The 17,510-nt window shown below is 36.3% G+C and overlaps 1 protein-coding gene across 1 annotated transcript in view; it reads right to left on the bottom strand.

Annotated features, from left to right (window-relative positions):
- The window catches only part of LOC124775700 (solute carrier organic anion transporter family member 5A1), a 438,784-nt gene that overhangs the window by 24,588 nt on the left and 396,686 nt on the right, over positions 1-17,510 (bottom strand). The window contains exons 8-13 of the mRNA XM_047250528.1: positions 14,822-15,022; positions 14,294-14,401; positions 11,927-12,036; positions 4,884-5,013; positions 4,120-4,284; positions 2,630-2,828 (exon numbers count right to left, since the gene is read on the bottom strand). Of these exons, the coding sequence (XP_047106484.1) occupies positions 2,630-2,828; positions 4,120-4,284; positions 4,884-5,013; positions 11,927-12,036; positions 14,294-14,401; positions 14,822-15,022 (913 nt within the window). The remainder of the gene's footprint in view (positions 1-2,629; positions 2,829-4,119; positions 4,285-4,883; positions 5,014-11,926; positions 12,037-14,293; positions 14,402-14,821; positions 15,023-17,510) is intronic.

A 17,510-nucleotide genomic window follows, 5' to 3' on the forward strand; every position in this document is an offset into this window, starting at 1 on the left:
TTTCCACTCCCGGGATTGGAATGACTCCTTACCCTCTCCCTTAAAACCCACATCCTTTCGTCTTTCCCTCTCCTTCCCTCTTTCCTGATGAGGCAACAGTTTGTTGCGAAAGCTTGAATTTTGTGTGTATGTTTGTGTTTGTTTGTGTGTCTGTCGACCTGCCAGCACTTTCATTTGGTAAGTCACATCATCTTTGTTTTTAGATATATATTTCCTACGTGGAATGTTTCCCTCTATTTTTATATATATATATATATATATATATATATATATATATAAAAAAATAGAGAGAAACATTCCACATGGGAAAAATATATCTAAAAAGAAAGATGATGAAACTTACCAGACAAAGTTTCATCATCTTTCTTTTTAGATATATATATATATATATATATATATATATATATATATATATATATATATATATATATATATATATATATATATATATATATATATATATATATATATGAACGGAATGGACAGTGTCTTGAAAGGAGGATACAAGATGAACATCAACAAAAGCAAAACGAGGATAATGGAATGTAGTCGATTTAAGTTGGGTGATGCTGAGGGAATTAGATTAGGAAATGAGACACTTAAAGTAGTAGATGAGTGTATATATAGTTTGATGCAGTTCTCCATGCTACGCTATCCTGTGCAAGCTTCTTCATCTCCCAAGACCTACTGCAACCTACATCCTTCTGAATCTGCTTAGTGTATTCATCTTTTGGTCTCCCTCTACAATTTTTACCCTCCATGCTACCCTCCAATACTAAATTGGTGATCCCTTCATGCCTCAGAACATGTCCTACCAACCAATCCCTTCTTCTAGTCAAGTTGTGCCACAAACTTCTCTTCTCCCCAATCCTGTTCAATACCTCCTCATTAGTTATGTTATCTACCCATCTAATCTTCAGCATTCTTCTGTAGCACTACATTTTGAAAGCTCCTATTCTCTTCTTGTCCAAACTATTTACCGTCCATGTTTCAGTTCCATACACGGCTACACTCCATACAAACACTTTCAGAAAAGACTTCGTGAGACTTAAATCTATACTCGATGTTAGCAAATTTATCTTCTTCAGAAATGCTTTCCTTGCCATTGCCAGTCTACATTTTGTATGCTCTCTACTTCAACCATCATCAGTTATTTTGCTCCCCAAATAGCAAAACTCCTTTACTACTTAAGTGTCTCATTTCCTAATCTAATTCCTGCAGCATCACCTGATTTAATTCGACTATATTCCATTATCCTCGTTTTGCTTTTGTTAATGTTCATCTTATATCCTCCTTTCAAGACACTGTCCATTCCAGTCAACTGCTCTTCCAAGTCCTTTGCTGTCTCTAACAGAATTACAATGTCATCAGCGAACCTCAAAGTTCTTCTCCATGGATTTTAATACCTACTCCGAATTTTTCTTTTGTTTCCTTTACTTCTTGCTCAATATACAGATTGAATAACATCAGGGATAGGCTACAACCCTGTCTCACTCCCTTCTCAACCACTGTTTCCCTTCCATGCCCCTCGAATCCTGTAACTGCTATCTAGTTTCTGTACAAATGGTAAATAGCCTTTCACTCCCTATGTTTTACTCCTGCCACCTTCAGAATTTGAAAGAGTATTCCAGTCAACACCGTCAAAAGCTTTCTCTAAGTATGCAAATGCTAGAAATGTGGATTTGCCTTTCCTTAATCTATCTTCTAAGATTAGTTGTAGGGTCAGTGTTGCCTCACGTGTCCCCAACAACATTTCTACGGAATCCAAACAGATCTTCCCCGAGGTCGGCTTCTATGAGTTTTTCCATTCATCTGTAAAGAATTTGTGTTAGTATTTTGCAGCTGTGACTTATTAAACTCATAGTTCAGTAATTTTCACATCTGTCAACACCTGCTTTCTTTGGAATTGGAATTGATTTATGAGTACCTTCATTTGGAGACTGTTCCAGTCGACCAGGAAAGGAGGAGTCAAAAGGATTGAACAAGTTTAGAACATCTTAAAGCTAAAGACAATCTAGGAATCATTAAGTGGCTTATGGTTGGAAACTACGTCTGAGTGTTTTTTCTGCTTCCGTTATGACACAAGAAACAAAATTACTCCAAACAGTCAAGGAGACATACTCTTCTTGAATGAGATTAGAAACACAAATATTTCCAATTAATTTCAACAGAAGAGTTTGGGTTTGATAACATACAAAGGCAATAAATCCACTGTTGCATGGGACCAGTCCACAGAATTCTTTCAAGGGAGGAAGGCAACAGTAGAAACAAATGAAGTACCACAGAACATCTCTCGAAGGCCACTGCAAAACAATGACTTTGAGATGGTAGCTTCCAAATGAGGAGCTGATGTGAGAGAGACAGGTCAAATTCAATGATCAAACACATTTCAGGTAATTTGACAAACCTCGACTATTACTCTGAAGTTGTGCTTCTTCAAAGTGAAGAGCTACACATGCATAACATTTGTAAATCATACAACACTAATGCATCATATTCTCCTTTCGAAATAACCGTAGCTGTGGCTTTGACAGACCCACCAAATTTTTGCATCATTTAGAGCTGAATCAGTGACTCAAGAAATATTTAGTCATGGGGTATTACATAGTTATTTATGCACATGCCGTACCTGTTGAAGTATGGTATTGTTGTTCCTGCCATCTTCACATTGTCGCAGCCAAGGAAGAACAACAACCCGTAACAGGCTAGACATATTGTGTTAGAGATCAGAACAAACTGCACAGCACCCCTGGGTCGCAGTTCCAAACGTTTAAGGAGGCAGCCACCCATGAAGATGCCAATACAGGCTCCAGGTATTGCTATTGAACCTGCAAGGCAATGATAAAGATAACTTTCAAGAAAAAAATGAATACACAAAGTGCACAATTTTGGTATTTGCAACAGAGCCAGTGAAAGATTCACTAGCTTCCAGAATATGGAACACTCTTATATCTAGACAAATAAAAAAGAAATAATGAATAAGAAAAATGAACATTCATAGAGGTACATGGCAAATTCTTGAATGTCTGTAAGTCCAAAAATGCACTGCAAATCTGAGTTGGAAGTTAGCTATGAAAAGCAAACAATAGAGGAGATGCACTGAAGCTTAACTTGTTAGAGTGAGGTGATTAGAGATGAACTTGCTTACACAAAGAAAGCTATGGTGTTGTTATATGAGTAACTGCAGTATTTATAGATTGATTTGGTGAACCTACAGAGGAAAACATTACGCTAAGTAAATGAGCATTTTAAAGTCGCCCGTCTAAAATACAAATACAATGCCATAAATGAAAACTTTATCCTACACAGTGCAAATTGGATTTGAATACACATGAAATTGACTATTTGTAACTTCTTAGGTTTTCATATACCATCCATTGCTGGATTTTCAATGTTAACTGTCATACCACGTGTCCCATAATTCAACTTTCGGATCGCTTTACTGCCTCATTCCTTTATAAGATCCCCATTTTTCCTTCATCATTTTCTTTTACTTTTTCCTGAAGATAGACTCCCATATTACAGTACAATAGACAGTGAGTTTTTCTCCTTTTGCATATCAAAAGCATTTCATTCTTTTTTTGGCTGCCTGCCTGGTACACCAGAAGGTACACATTAAGAATATATTTTAGTTAGTTTTGCACATATGTACAACTGATGTCCAATTATTTTTTGACCATTGGGAAGAGTGTTACTGATTCCAGCGCTATATATGCATTACATGCTTCTCATTCAGTTCGACATTACCTCTCAAACCTTAAAGTTGTCAGGGAAAGTATTTCCACATAGATATTCTTTCAACTTTGGAAACAAATGAAAACCATAGGGTGCAACATATGGAGTGTATGAAGAAAGTGTAAACTTTACATCCAAAAGATTGAGGCCTCCACTGTGCAATATGCACAATCTGCAGACAACTTTTGTCACACAGTAAACAAATATGGTCATAGCACTAGCTGATATGTAACACTGTACTCATAATATGTCATCAGTTGTGTTAAAACTTTCACTTATTCAAGATACTTAAAGGAATGACCATCTACCTTAAAATATATGTATCAACTTATAATAAATGACAGAAATGTGAGGCTCAAATGCAACTTTTCTCTTTATACAGACCTGTAAATACACTGGCTTGACTTTTTCCAAGACTGAACTGCGTCTCCAGGTATTTTGGTAGGAACACAACAAAACCCGATACGATAATAAGTTCCATACAGGCACCCAAACAAGTAACCACGTAAACAGGATTGCACACAAGTCGCCACATTGAGCGTGGAATGTCTACAACAAAAATAATAAAAAATCATTGTGGTAACTGATTAAATAGTTCATAAAGTGCAGATCATAAGGTAAAAATAATTGGTGTCAGTCATCACCAAGTTTAAACAGTAAAGTCAATATTTAACACGGCAATGAAATGCAACAACTATTATCTCATTATTAACCATGTGAACAGCAAAACGAACAGTCTTGCAAACAGTTAATAAGACTTCATTCAAAATGTTACCTCCCACTAAATTGATCTTTTCATCTCAACATCAAACTTAATAAGTACTAAATAGTAAGTAAATATAAAGTTTCCTTTTTTTGTGCAGATTTCATGCTGTATTCTGAGTTGGTCAGATAACTGACTTATTTCTCCCACTAAATTTGTACAGGAACAAAAATGCTTACATGGTGGCAGACAAATCAAATTAAATGTTCATATAAATATAAAATATTATAAATTAAAAGCACAAAATTGTGTGTTTTACAAAGCATTATAACCATGAAGGTGTTCTACCAAGAAGTGATGGAAGAATCAATTACTGCAATAAAAAATATCAATACTGTCATCAAAAGAGATAAATTAATAAATGTCCATTAACCATCAATCTCACCTTTTATATCTTTCCCATAGCCTGAATCATTTGTTTGCCCACAAGACGTGTTTGGGTCTGTAGACTTATGTGGCCTAGGGGCATCTGGTGGACGAGCTTTTTCCAACATACGAATTTTCTCTTTTTCTCTCTAGTGAAGAACAGAAGCATAGGTAGTTAATAATCTGTCATAAAATACAGCAGGATTCATTTTACTGCTAAGAGACTAAAAATGAGAAAAGGTAAAATATAAATCGAAAATCGGAACTTAAAGTGTAGAATTAAAATTAACTGATAAACACTCTCCCAAAAAAAAAGGACAAATCAACATTCAGCAAGATGAAATTCATGCTTTCAGAAACAATGGTTTTTCAAGAATGAATGTTTTTTTAGGAACAAATGTTTCTTCAACTATTTTTGGGACATTTTGTAAAATTTCTCAATAGATTACATAGTTTCTTTTCTGTAACACCCTCACTACCCATTTCTTAATATTTATCACACTTGTTTTCAGCTATAGAAAAACCTTGATTGATTCTGAAAATACCAGATTTGTCCATGTTTATGTTTGTGTCTCACTGTCACAGTATCATCACTCATATGCATAAAATATTACAGAAAAAAAAACATAGAAACTGACACTTTTAAATTACTTTATTTCTAATTTATCTTCGTATGTGTGTAAAGCTTGTAAAATAAAATGAACCAAAGGTTTTGCATTGCCCTTAAGTGAATTTTCAATTGGAGGATTTTTCCATAATGATTATGAAAAAATCTAGTGTTGAAATGAAATTCTTTTATGCTTTGCAGCATGTTTGATTGATTGTTTGGCAAGTTACAAAAGTGTGCCAAACTGGAACAAGTACCATGTTACCTGCCTTTCCGAAGCACAGCTCTGCCAATCTAAACATCTGCAGGCTGATTCAACTTCAATTTCCTACTAGCTTCTTTCCGTTTCTTTCAAGCCCTGCAATGATGGTGATGTGAAAAATCAATCTACCTGCTACATTCGTATACCTAGAAGTGCTGGTCTCACATTACTGTATGGAGCTCTGTAGAATTTTGAAAGAATGAAGGGAATCGAAAGGTGATTTTCAGCTTATCAAACCACTATCATTGTGAAAAGAAAAAGTAACCACTTTTGCACAATCCTGAGCTCTTGAAATAAACTAAAGAGAAATTTGGGATATTTTTCTCACATACAAGTAAACTCTTTCTTTCATATAAGTATGCTGTGTAGTATTCCACTCAATGTTTAAGCATCATTTCCAGTGAAAGGTGGTAAATTTCTTATTCAGAAAAATATGAGGGTGGTCTGATGTGTGGAAAATTTCCATGAAAGAATGGAACATTTTTGTTGTGCCTTCATGGTTGGTAAGCTTGATTATTCTAAGAATTGTGCATAGAATTTCAACAATGTATAGCATACAGTTCAGTACAGTTCATTACAGACAGCATCCGAATTGATCAGTGTGTCGACTGCGATTGAAAATGGGCAAAACCAAGTTTTGTGCTGTTACTAAACATTTTCGTTTGAGGGCCTGGACTGCCACACAAATCAAAACAGAATTGGATGATGTTCACATACACTCTGGACCAACACTAAAGACCATTTGCTTGGTAATTAATAGATTGGCAATGTTTTGTTGCCATCTGCAAGACTTTTTGTGTTGATGTTTGACTGCTAATGAAACCCGGATCTATTGTTACATACCAAGGTCAAAATGGCAGTCAAATCAATGGACAAAGGCTGGTAAAAGTGCACCAAAGAAGGTAAAGACTTTTTGTCAAGCAGCGAGGTGATGGCACTGTTTTTAGGAATTCGCAAGGAATAATTCCCTTAGATTACTTAGAACGAGGCAAAGTTAATAACTGGATGCTATTATGCTACACTGCTGGCCTGTTTTTAACTGGCATTGGCCGAAAAAGGCCTAGGTTGGCATGCAAAAAACCTACTCTTTCGCCAAGATAATGCAAAATCACACAAATCACCAATAACAACAGCAAAAATGCATAAAATGGGTTTTGAATTGGTTCCTCATCTATCCTACTCATCAAACATAGCCCAAAGTGACTTCTTCCTGTTCCCTAACTTGACACTTTGGCTTTCCAGGAGGAAATTTTCATAAAATGAGGAAATGATAGTTGCACTCAATGAGTACTGTGGCCGACAAGAGCACTGTGATTCCATATTTGCTGCTAAAGGGACACACCCAGAGTGAGCTTGCACATGCACCGACCACTGACTGCACTCAATCTTAGTGACAGTAGTTAAATGGAGGCTTCAAACGGTCAAAGAGGCGTATTTCCTGACAGTGGAAAGAGTGCAAGGAGCAAAGATTGATTGAATAATGGCACAAGTGTATGGAGAATACTGCATGTCCATTGGGACGGTCAAACCGGGCTAGGAGCAGGAGTGTGCAGAACAAAAGGCTCGACTTGTTTTCAAATCTGCATCCGGCCATCAATATTTAGATTCTTCCTGATTTCCCTAAGGAATTACTGAGATGACTCCTTTGAAATGGCATGGCTAATTTCCTTCTCCATCTTTAAAACAATCTCAGCTTGTGCTCCATCTCTAACAGCTTCACTGATGACAGGACATTAAACCCTAACCTTCCTTCCTTCCTTGAAGGGTCAAGTGATTGTCGGAAGGACGGATGTCATTGGCCAATGATGCACAGGCTGGAACACCACACTGTTTTACTGATGCCATTACCCAGCAGCAACATGCTCTCATTACTCATGAGTGGTGAGTTATGAAAGCAGCCATTGTTGCAGAGGTCAGATTAAGCATCAGAAATGTTCATGCCATCATTAAGGACACCTTGAAATTTTGCAAAGTGTGCGCCCAGTGAGTGTCTCGCACTCAATCAACACAGGAAGCATGTCAAATGAAACTCTCCATGGCACACCTGCAGTGCAATGCAAAGGAAGGGATTGAGTTCCTATCACAAGTGTTCACCGGAAATGAGACAATGTGTCGTCACTTTCAACCAGAGGCAAAGCATTTAAGTCCCCAGTGGAAGAATACAGAGTCAACACAACCAAAAATGATACACTTCACCATTTTGCTCTTTGTTTTGAGTCCTTCATTCTTTTCAGCATGACTGACTGCAGTGGATGGTTGGCACATGCATGTACTTGCTCTGGTGCCACACGGATGTGCCTGTCTCCCTCTAGCAGTGAGTTTGTTATCTCAGAACTCTCACAGGGACCACACCTCGTTTCACAGGCAACAACATTACAATCTTTTCAGCTGTTTTCATTTTACAGTCTCTGGCTCATTTCTTTTTCATTGCACCTTATGCTTCAGGAAGACACAGTCCATGTATTTTTCTTTACGTCCAGTGCTCTGTCAGGTGAGATACTGGAAAAAGTAGTTTTTGATTCACGGCTAACAAACCACACAAAGTCAATAGCTATTAACAAAATGGACAATTCAATATCTGGCATAACAGCCCTCTTCCAAAACCACAGAAAACAAAAGCAAACTATACCAAAATAAAAATTTAAATACCATAAAACTATCATCAAAAACATAATTCTAGCACATAACATGGTAGTATCCAGATATTGGTCATTTTCCCCATGACTGGAAGATGGTTCATGTACCTGATCCCCTTCGGCATTGTGCAGTTTATGTTGCATAAAGAGCAGGTACCATCTTGTTTTGCTCGGTAGGTAAATTTTAATCTTTTTAATATTTGACACCCACTGAAACTTGCTATTATGCTTACAATTCTGGTATTTTTTTTTTTTTTTTTTTTTTTTTTTTTTTAATTCCACACAAGTACCTCACCTTATTCTAACTCAGATTTGCACCTATAATCAACAGATGTGAACCATTTGTGGTGTGTGCAGTGCACTCTTTATCTGTTTTCCTGCTATATCAATGCTACTGCATCTATGACTGATAAAGCAAACTCATGTTTCGGTAATGCACTGCATTCACTATGATAGAAAGAAAATAAAAAGTGCATTCAGTTAAGATAAGATTACAGTTTTTTAGAATAGTTTTTTTATATATTTAAAAACTTCTGTTAGCAAATGTATTTTAGTTTTGTCTTCTTTGGTTTCTGATAACATAGTACAGGGATGTTGGTTGACACCAGTTTCACAATTGTGAATTAACATTTGCTTTCTGCTTTTCAGTCAATAGTCTACCAAATTAGTCAGTTCTCTTCCATTGCATATGAAAATTGAATAGGACAGGTACTGCCTATCACTGGTATTAAGTAATTTCCAACATGTGTTATACAGTAACTTGTAAGTGGCAAGCTTTCAGAGCCAGTTCTTTCTTCAGGCAGAAGCGCTGAAGGGAAAAGGACTGGAGAGGTCTAGGAAAAGGGCTAGATCTCAGGAAAGTCATACGCAACTGCTCAAAATTGTATTTAGCTGATGCGACAGAGAAAATGGAGGGAAACTAGAGACAAATGTTCAAGAGTTCAGCTCAATGTCAACAACTTATTTCATATGCAATTGTAGTGTTGTAAAATTCCCGGGAATTTAAAACTGAAGAAATATTCCCAGGGAATATTGCTGGCAATATTCCAAAAATTCATAAATTCCTGGGAATTTATGATTAATTAGTAAGATAGCTCAAAAAACTGTTAATAGATAAAAGCAGTAATTATATGGTTAAATCTTATATGGGTCTGGACTTAACCTCCTCGTTAGAAATAAACACAATTTTTGGTTTTCAATGTTTTAAATATCAAAGAATTAGCACTAGAACTGACAAGCGTCAACATTTATGACTCTTACATTTCCTAGAACTGCCAACGTCAAAATAATCAACCTTTAGAAAAACCGAGTTTATAATAATGATATGCCATCTAGTAACTAAAGTTACTAAAACACACGGGAAAGTTTGTTTATTCGATTTATTAAGTCTTCCGTCGGCGTTAAAGGTATTTTAGGCAATTAAGTTTAAAATAAACTCGTGAAAATTTTGTAAACATTAGTCATTGAAAATGACACTTCGGGGAAAAATTATGTGAATAATCCAGCTGAGAGCTATTATTTACTTGAAAATACAAGTGATTTTATTGACATAGAACATGGTAAAATATTAATTAACAATTCTAAAAGTGAAAGTAATTATAATATTTCAGAAAATAATTTTATAAATCGTAATTCATCACATGAAATGAGGAGTCTTTGCATTCTGAAAGCGAAACACCTCTAGTCATTCATTTGGAAAAATTAAAAAAACACTACAGATAATGCACAATTGAGAATTACACCTCCAGAGAGAAATGTGGAGTTTCTACCTGCCTAAAAATGGTAGACCTAGTGAATATTTTAAATTATTTTTTTCCACCAGACTTACGGTAAATGATGTTTTGCATGGATTTTGGGAGGAAATTAATGCATGGAATGATAAATCTTGGATTAAAATGTACAAATTTACTTAGTTAACCTATCTTTGAGGTTCTTTAGCTGTTAATAAGTGTTAAAACATTCAAAATCTAAAAATTTTCATAAATTCCCAATTTTTGGAAATCTTTCCATGCCAAAGAAATATTCCTCGCAATATTCCCATTTTATAAGTTCCCTCCCACTGGGAATATACTGGGCCACATCACTATGCAATGGGCAACAATATGGCAACCAAGCAAAAAAATTATAGGAATGAGACTGAAGCTTCACTTGACTACTTCTGATCATGTAATTTCTGTTGCAGAAAATAGTGTAAAATAGAGTTCCATGAAATTTAAACTGTTCTTCATGAAGTAGAAATTCAGCCTGAAAACACAGTACAGTAAAAGCTCCTTTTTACAGTTTTCAGTGGACTAATCCAAAAAGTTGTAAAATGCAGGGAACTGTAAAAAACAGGAAAGCAAAGGAAATATAACAAGCAAAAATGAATAAATTTCTCTTACTGTTATACTCTTTATATTGTTCAAAATATGAAATTAAAATAATTTAAATTTTGCCTGTTTAAAACATCTGAAATAATTGTTTTTGTTTCTTTCTAACAGCAGTTAGCTCTACTTGTCTCTCCACAGTATACAAAGCATCACAGGCATTATCACCACCTCCTGCACTATCAATGAACTGCCTCAAATGTTAACAGCTTCCATAGCTTCTCTGCTGCTTAGCACAACTGGTTCTTGAAAATAATTATAAAATTATGGTAAATAAAGCTTGTCGCATAATATTGGTTAAATCCTAAAGTTGGCAGTGTTCATAAACAGAGACCAATACGCATGAAATCTACAGCTTCTTGCCAAAAAGGATGTCACTCTGGTCAGGAACGTCCTGGATGAGAAAGAGTATGGAAATCGTTATCACGTTACAGAGCATCTTGGGGTGGAATGTTTATGTCTGACATCAGTTTATACCAACTTAAGACTACATGCCTAGTACAAATTAGCATATTTTACGCAGAAGTAACAATGATTAGTGTAAGCCTATTACAGAGATGACTATCTTCAAAAGCAGTGTTTATTTGTATCAATGACTGAAAGTAAATTAAAGCTGTTGTAATGCAATGCAATAAGCAAATGGAAGGTTGCTAGGAGAGTCATTATTGTTAGATCGTGATTATCATTAAGGCAGTGACTCAGTATACTTTCCACTCTTCCAAACACTGTGAACCTATAGTACAGGTGGCCATGACACAACATGCCGACAATGAAAATCCTGCTTCCTGTGCTAACACTACATTACATGACCAATATCTTTGCATATCGTCTGCTTTTTCTGCTTTGTTTCAAGGATGATTTTGAGCAGGAATATGATGCACTTTTTGCAGAAATCTGTATGAAAATCAATGTTAAAGGTCATGGTAATATCAAAGAAAACTTAAAATGCAGAAAATGCTGAAAAACAGAATCATTAACAAGAGGAAAGGGTTGTATTGGGAGAACAGGACTTTTGTTAGGACCGACAAAAACGAATGTAAAAACTGGGAAAATGTAAAATGCAGCAACGTAAAAAAGGGACTTTACTTCATTTACTTGCATATATAATTCATTAATCTCAGACATTAAAGGCATTATAATCAAAACTCATATAGTTTGTATATATTATGTATCATCATAACCATAGTTTACCTGCAGAGTTTTTGGGAAGGCATAAAATGGAATGGCAACAAGAATCAGTAGGAGGCCACACAAGAGGAAACCTCCCCACCACATTCCCACCCAACGGCGGTCTCCAGGATCTGTGAACAAATAATTTTGTGTGTTGTTTTTTGAAAGAGAGAAAAAAAAAGATCTGTTTCTGAATAATAATGGATTCAGTCAAAATAATACCAAACAAAAAAAAGTCATCAAGGTTTTTTCCATGACTGATGTTTGAGTTATAAATTACTACTTACCATCTTCGTAACTTACGGGTTAATGTAACACATAACAAAAGTATGATCTAATGAATAATAAAATGCAAACACAGATCTCAATATCTGAGAGCACTGAAGGACTAACAGCCTACTAAACACCTTGCATAAGCCATCTTTCAACTATGAGAAGCTCATTTGCCTATCAGCCAATTTCACTATACATAATGGACTGCATCAATAGTAATATGCAGGTCTCTCCCAACACAGAAAAAAATATTTGCTCCATTGGTTCCACAACATATTTTCACTATCACTATAGAGCAAGAATACTAAACAAAAATGAAGAAATGTGCTCAATCTCTCACACGTAAATGTGTTTTGTATTCATACACACATAAAGGGAAAAGCATGTCGAGTTTCTGAGGACCCAACCTTTTACAAGTACAAGGACCCATCACCACACAGATAATTGAACATGTACACCGATGGCAACACCATGTGATTACTCATACTGACAGATGGGAGGGGAGGATAGTAAAGCAATGTAGCAACTAAACTATCAGGAGGTATGGTGTTCAGATACTGGAAAAGATTAATGGGTCATGGGAAGAAGGAGAGGAGGAGATGTCTACGAGTTTGTTATGGGGAAGGAGTTGTCTGGAAAATGACAAGACTGAAAAATATGAGTGAGGAGGAAGAGGCTAATCAAGATTTTGGCCATGAGCACAGCTCCCACATGTTAGTTAACAGGCACAAGTACTGAAACAGCTGTTAAGCCACTTGTGTTTTAGTGTGCAGAATGTTCAACAACTAGGTAGTTGAGTTTACAGTTCCTACACTTTGGTGTTGACTAGTAGTGGGTACACAGCTGATTAGTTTTCATTCCTACAAAGAAAGCTGCATCATAATTACAGCACAGCCAGTGTACGATATGGATACTTTCACTATGACTCTAGCCTTATTACGGAAAAAAAAAAAAGCACATGACTGATCTGCAGAAGGAGGTGATGAGTGGGTTTATATACAACAGATTTAGAATCAAGATCATCCACAGAAGAAGAAACTGTGCAGTTCAGCATTGGCTGCAGGGTTGGCATAGAGATGGACTAAGTGGGTAACAGATGCTACTTTGACGATGAGGATAGTATTTTGGGTAGGCTCTAGGGCACTGCAAGAGTGTGCTCAATCTGCATGGCATTCAAACTGATGATGTGTGCAAGAGAGAAGGTGAATAAACTTCACACAGCTTGATGGAAGTTGCTGAAAGATGACCGACACTATCTTGTCTTATGACACAGCTGCCTGCACGGCTTGCATAGCCACATGGAAATCAGGTGGATGCAATATGATCACAAAGCTGCAATGTGCATAGGCTCAATATTTTTCCACAGGCCTCATACTGTGTTGTGATGTAGCTAATTGCCACGTTTTCTTTGCCACACACCTGTTAGGTTGCACCATATTAGAAATGAGCGGATAGAAAGTGATCGGGAATGACCGACACTTACTTGGAATGCTATGCGGATCCATGGCTGTAGCAGATTCTCTCTCATCATTGGACATGTTGAGTAGTAGTCAAAGCACTGGTGCAGGATGTGGTTGCTCTTCACAATGCTCGGGTGGTATTAGATGACAACAGGAGTACTAAGCAGTACAGTTGTGATGGGTTCATCGGAGTCAGAGGAAGTAAGGGCACAGAAAACTATTTCTAGACTATTTGGGCAGGACATTGTCTGTCTGTGACAGTTTTGGTAAGATCATTTCAGATTTTTGGGCAAAAGCAGATGCAAAGCCCATGGGTGCAACTGAGGGCCTTTTTAATGTAGAACAAATGACAACTGTGAAACCTGAGGTACCATTGCTTCTTGGTGGATCTGAAATGGTCTGAGGTTTTTACAGAACCATCTGAGTGTTGGAAATGAACACATAGTAAAGTATGTCATTGAATTAATGAGAATTTTTGTTTCATTTTGTAAATGGGGATTTCATATGACTCATACTACTTCAGGACAATCTTATAAAGGGTTGGTGTCTGTATTGTACCATTTCTAAAAGCTGATCAACTTACAAATGTAGTAGATTATAAAACTGTAGTAGTCAAATTTGAAATCTGATAACTGATACACTACAAAGTCCTTACCTATATTAACTATGGTTCCAGAAAAGGAATCCATATGGAATGATAAAAGATAAGCTCCAAGGAGAAATCCTAGGACTGGTCCAAATGCTGCCATGCTGTACATGCAGCCTGCAACAAAAAGACAGAGTGTTAGCTGAATTCTGGTGTGTGAAAATCCAATACAGAACTATATTTAATGTAATAAATGCCCCTCAGATTATTCTGTAACAATTAATTATAACATTACTGGGACTGAAAGTGAAAACTATCTTTGTAACTTAGAGTGACTATTCAGATGGAACAGCCTTGAAGGCCAAAAATAAATTTTTCAAACACTAAACACATTTCCACAGTTTTGGTACACTATGGGCTGAAAACAATTGAATAACTCTCATACAGACCCTCTTGTGTAAAATACAGTATATGCACTACACATAAAATAATAATTAGTACTAAAATAAAGTATATTAACAGATTCAAACTATTTTAGTTGCAGTCAGCAACACTTATTATAAAATGAAGTACTGATCACATGAAACATAAGATTACCAATATAGAGAGAGGCACTTTCTGGTCTAACATGGTCATCTATGTACGTTGTTCCAAGGGTGAAAAGTGGTGAACCTCCACAACCAAGTAAAAGTTGTGCCACTAGGAACAGCATGACGGGGCCAGCTGTTGATGGTGACCCCTGTATGCAGTTGTCACCACGGAGGTTGTTGTGTGGGGCCAATGGTGGTGACGATAGGCCTGAAACAAAATGTTGATGCAGTAACTGTAATTTTAATTCCTTTAAGTTCAGTATTCTGTTAAGCTACATATGCACCATTCCAGTGTATAAAATGAAAGAATAAATTTCTACAAAATAATATCCAGCTGTAACCAGCATGAGGGAGGCAAGAAAAGCTCACATGAGCATACACTAATGATATTAGACCTAATGTAGATAAAATTGTATCAAAAGAATAAAATAAATGGAAAAAAATGCCTTGATTGTGTTTCTTGACTCTTAATCTATGTTTTACAGAGAGCTGCAATAAAGCTCATCTGCTTGTTAGGTGTTGTCATGCAACAAAAGTTTTAAGCTCATGCATCTTATGACAAGTGATACGGCAGAAATGTAAATGCCTGATTGTAATGTAGACTGTTCACCTCTTGAGGCAGTTTACAGCCACAGAATGATTAAGAAACAATTTTCTCTGTTAACTGTACTTTATTTCTTGAGGAGAATATAACTCTACATTTCCAAGACAGTAGTCTTCCAAGAGACTCAATTCAAAGTATTCTGCGTGAATATGCAACAATAACAACATTCCCTGTCAAAAGGCATAATAGAGACCATTTGTGTTTGAGGAATAATACTTCCTAATGGTGATTAAAATCACGAATATTGATGTGTTATATCAGAAGTATGTCAATGAAGTTCAGATCTTTCCATTCAAGAGGTGTATAAATGAAATCAGTATCTGAAATTACACACATGGTACTACACATTCTGGCAATTTATTGGGGAGCTTTTAACATATGCAACATTTTTGATAGTTCAAAAACTGTTTATTGAAGGATGGCTCCTTCTTTAGATGGTGCTCTTATCTTTGAAGCACCTGAGAATATATTCGCAAAGCATCAACCTGCCTTTGCCCCTTTCCTTCCTTTACAAGTTTTACAGAGTGTCAGGTGCCAAAATTTGAGGTGCTAAAGTTAGAAGTATAAAGGCATGATCTGTACAGAAAACTTTATCCGACATACATACTTTGTTGCTGGAAAATGTTGTGAAGGAAGTACTGGGAACAAATGCTTCAAATAATAATAGACAGTATTCATACATGGTCTATAAGTAATAAATGACTAATGTGGGAGAATTGTACACAGGTCCTAGGTCTGATTCCCAGTAGCCACCTCGTATTTTGCAGTGATTAGATCTGGAACTGCATCCACTCAACCCTTTTAGGACAACTGAGAAGTTATTTGAGCAAACAAGCAGTAACTCTGAAAAGCAGCTTGTTGAAGCAATGTCAAATCTGAAGGACTGGGCAGGCCAGCCATCTATAAGCCATTAAGTATGTGCTCAGCCACATATTCAAGATATATATTGTTTGGAAATAAAGATAAAAAGGCTCCTGTAGCACATAACTGTTTTCTTCAATGTACAATGTATAATGGACCAATTAAGACCAGTCATATAGCTTTGTTTGCTATACTGGCATTAGGATGGGTAACCATCACCACAATATGTTGTCATAGTACCCAACTCATTTTTTCTATCATCAGTCCAGGCAGAAAGCAAACACTTCAAATACATCACACATCACATGTAGATAAACAAATATTCTGGCACATAATCTGATAAATGTTTATTGCACTGTACAAATGCATAAGGAAGGAAGGAAGACAGACTGGGCTTCATTGCTTTGTCAACAATGAGGTTACAACAAACAGAGCACAGGCTGTTTAGACAAGCGTAGGGAAGGAAATCAGGTGTTAGACGAAAAGCAGTTATGTCCTTTTCAAAAGGAGCATCTCAGCATTAATCTTTTATCAACTATCTGCCATGTGAGCTGTGGTGGTAGAGCACTTCTGAGAAAATGTGGAGAATGCGGCAAGTAAGTTTCCTGTTCATGTCACCATAATAAGGGGAAATTTCAATTTGCCAGTAAAACCATGAGAGAAATAATGCTATTAAAATTGATGCCAGAGACAGTGGTTCGTGTGAGAGTGTTTTCAATATCTTATCTGAAAATTACTTTGAATGGGTAATTACAGAACTGACACATGACGGTAATGTCTTAGACCCTGCAGTAACTAACAGACACAAGCTATTCAAATCAGTTAATGCAGGTGAGAGCATTAGTGACTGAAAGGTGTTACAGCATCATTGACTACAAGTGTTAGAAGGAATGTCCAGAAACATTGGAAAATATCTTTCCTCAGGAAAGTGATTTGAAACACACTGCAATTTATCTGAGTAGTCAACATCAAATGTTCAGCTCCAAGAAAGAAGATGTGGAACAAAAATTGACGAAATTGAGAAACATTATACAAGACACCTTAGACCAGTATGTGCCGAGCAAGATTGAGGGTGGTGATAAAGACTCATTGTGGTACAATAGATGTGTTACAAAGTTGCTATGAAAACAAAGAGGGTTCCATCACAAATTTAGGTGAAATCAAAGTCTAGTTGACAACCAAAGATGAATTAACTGAAAATTAGTGTAAGGAGAACAATTAGGTAAGTTTT

The sequence above is a fragment of the Schistocerca piceifrons genome, chromosome 2 (assembly GCF_021461385.2).
Source record: "Schistocerca piceifrons isolate TAMUIC-IGC-003096 chromosome 2, iqSchPice1.1, whole genome shotgun sequence".
In the NCBI taxonomy this organism is placed as follows: domain Eukaryota; kingdom Metazoa; phylum Arthropoda; class Insecta; order Orthoptera; family Acrididae; genus Schistocerca; species Schistocerca piceifrons.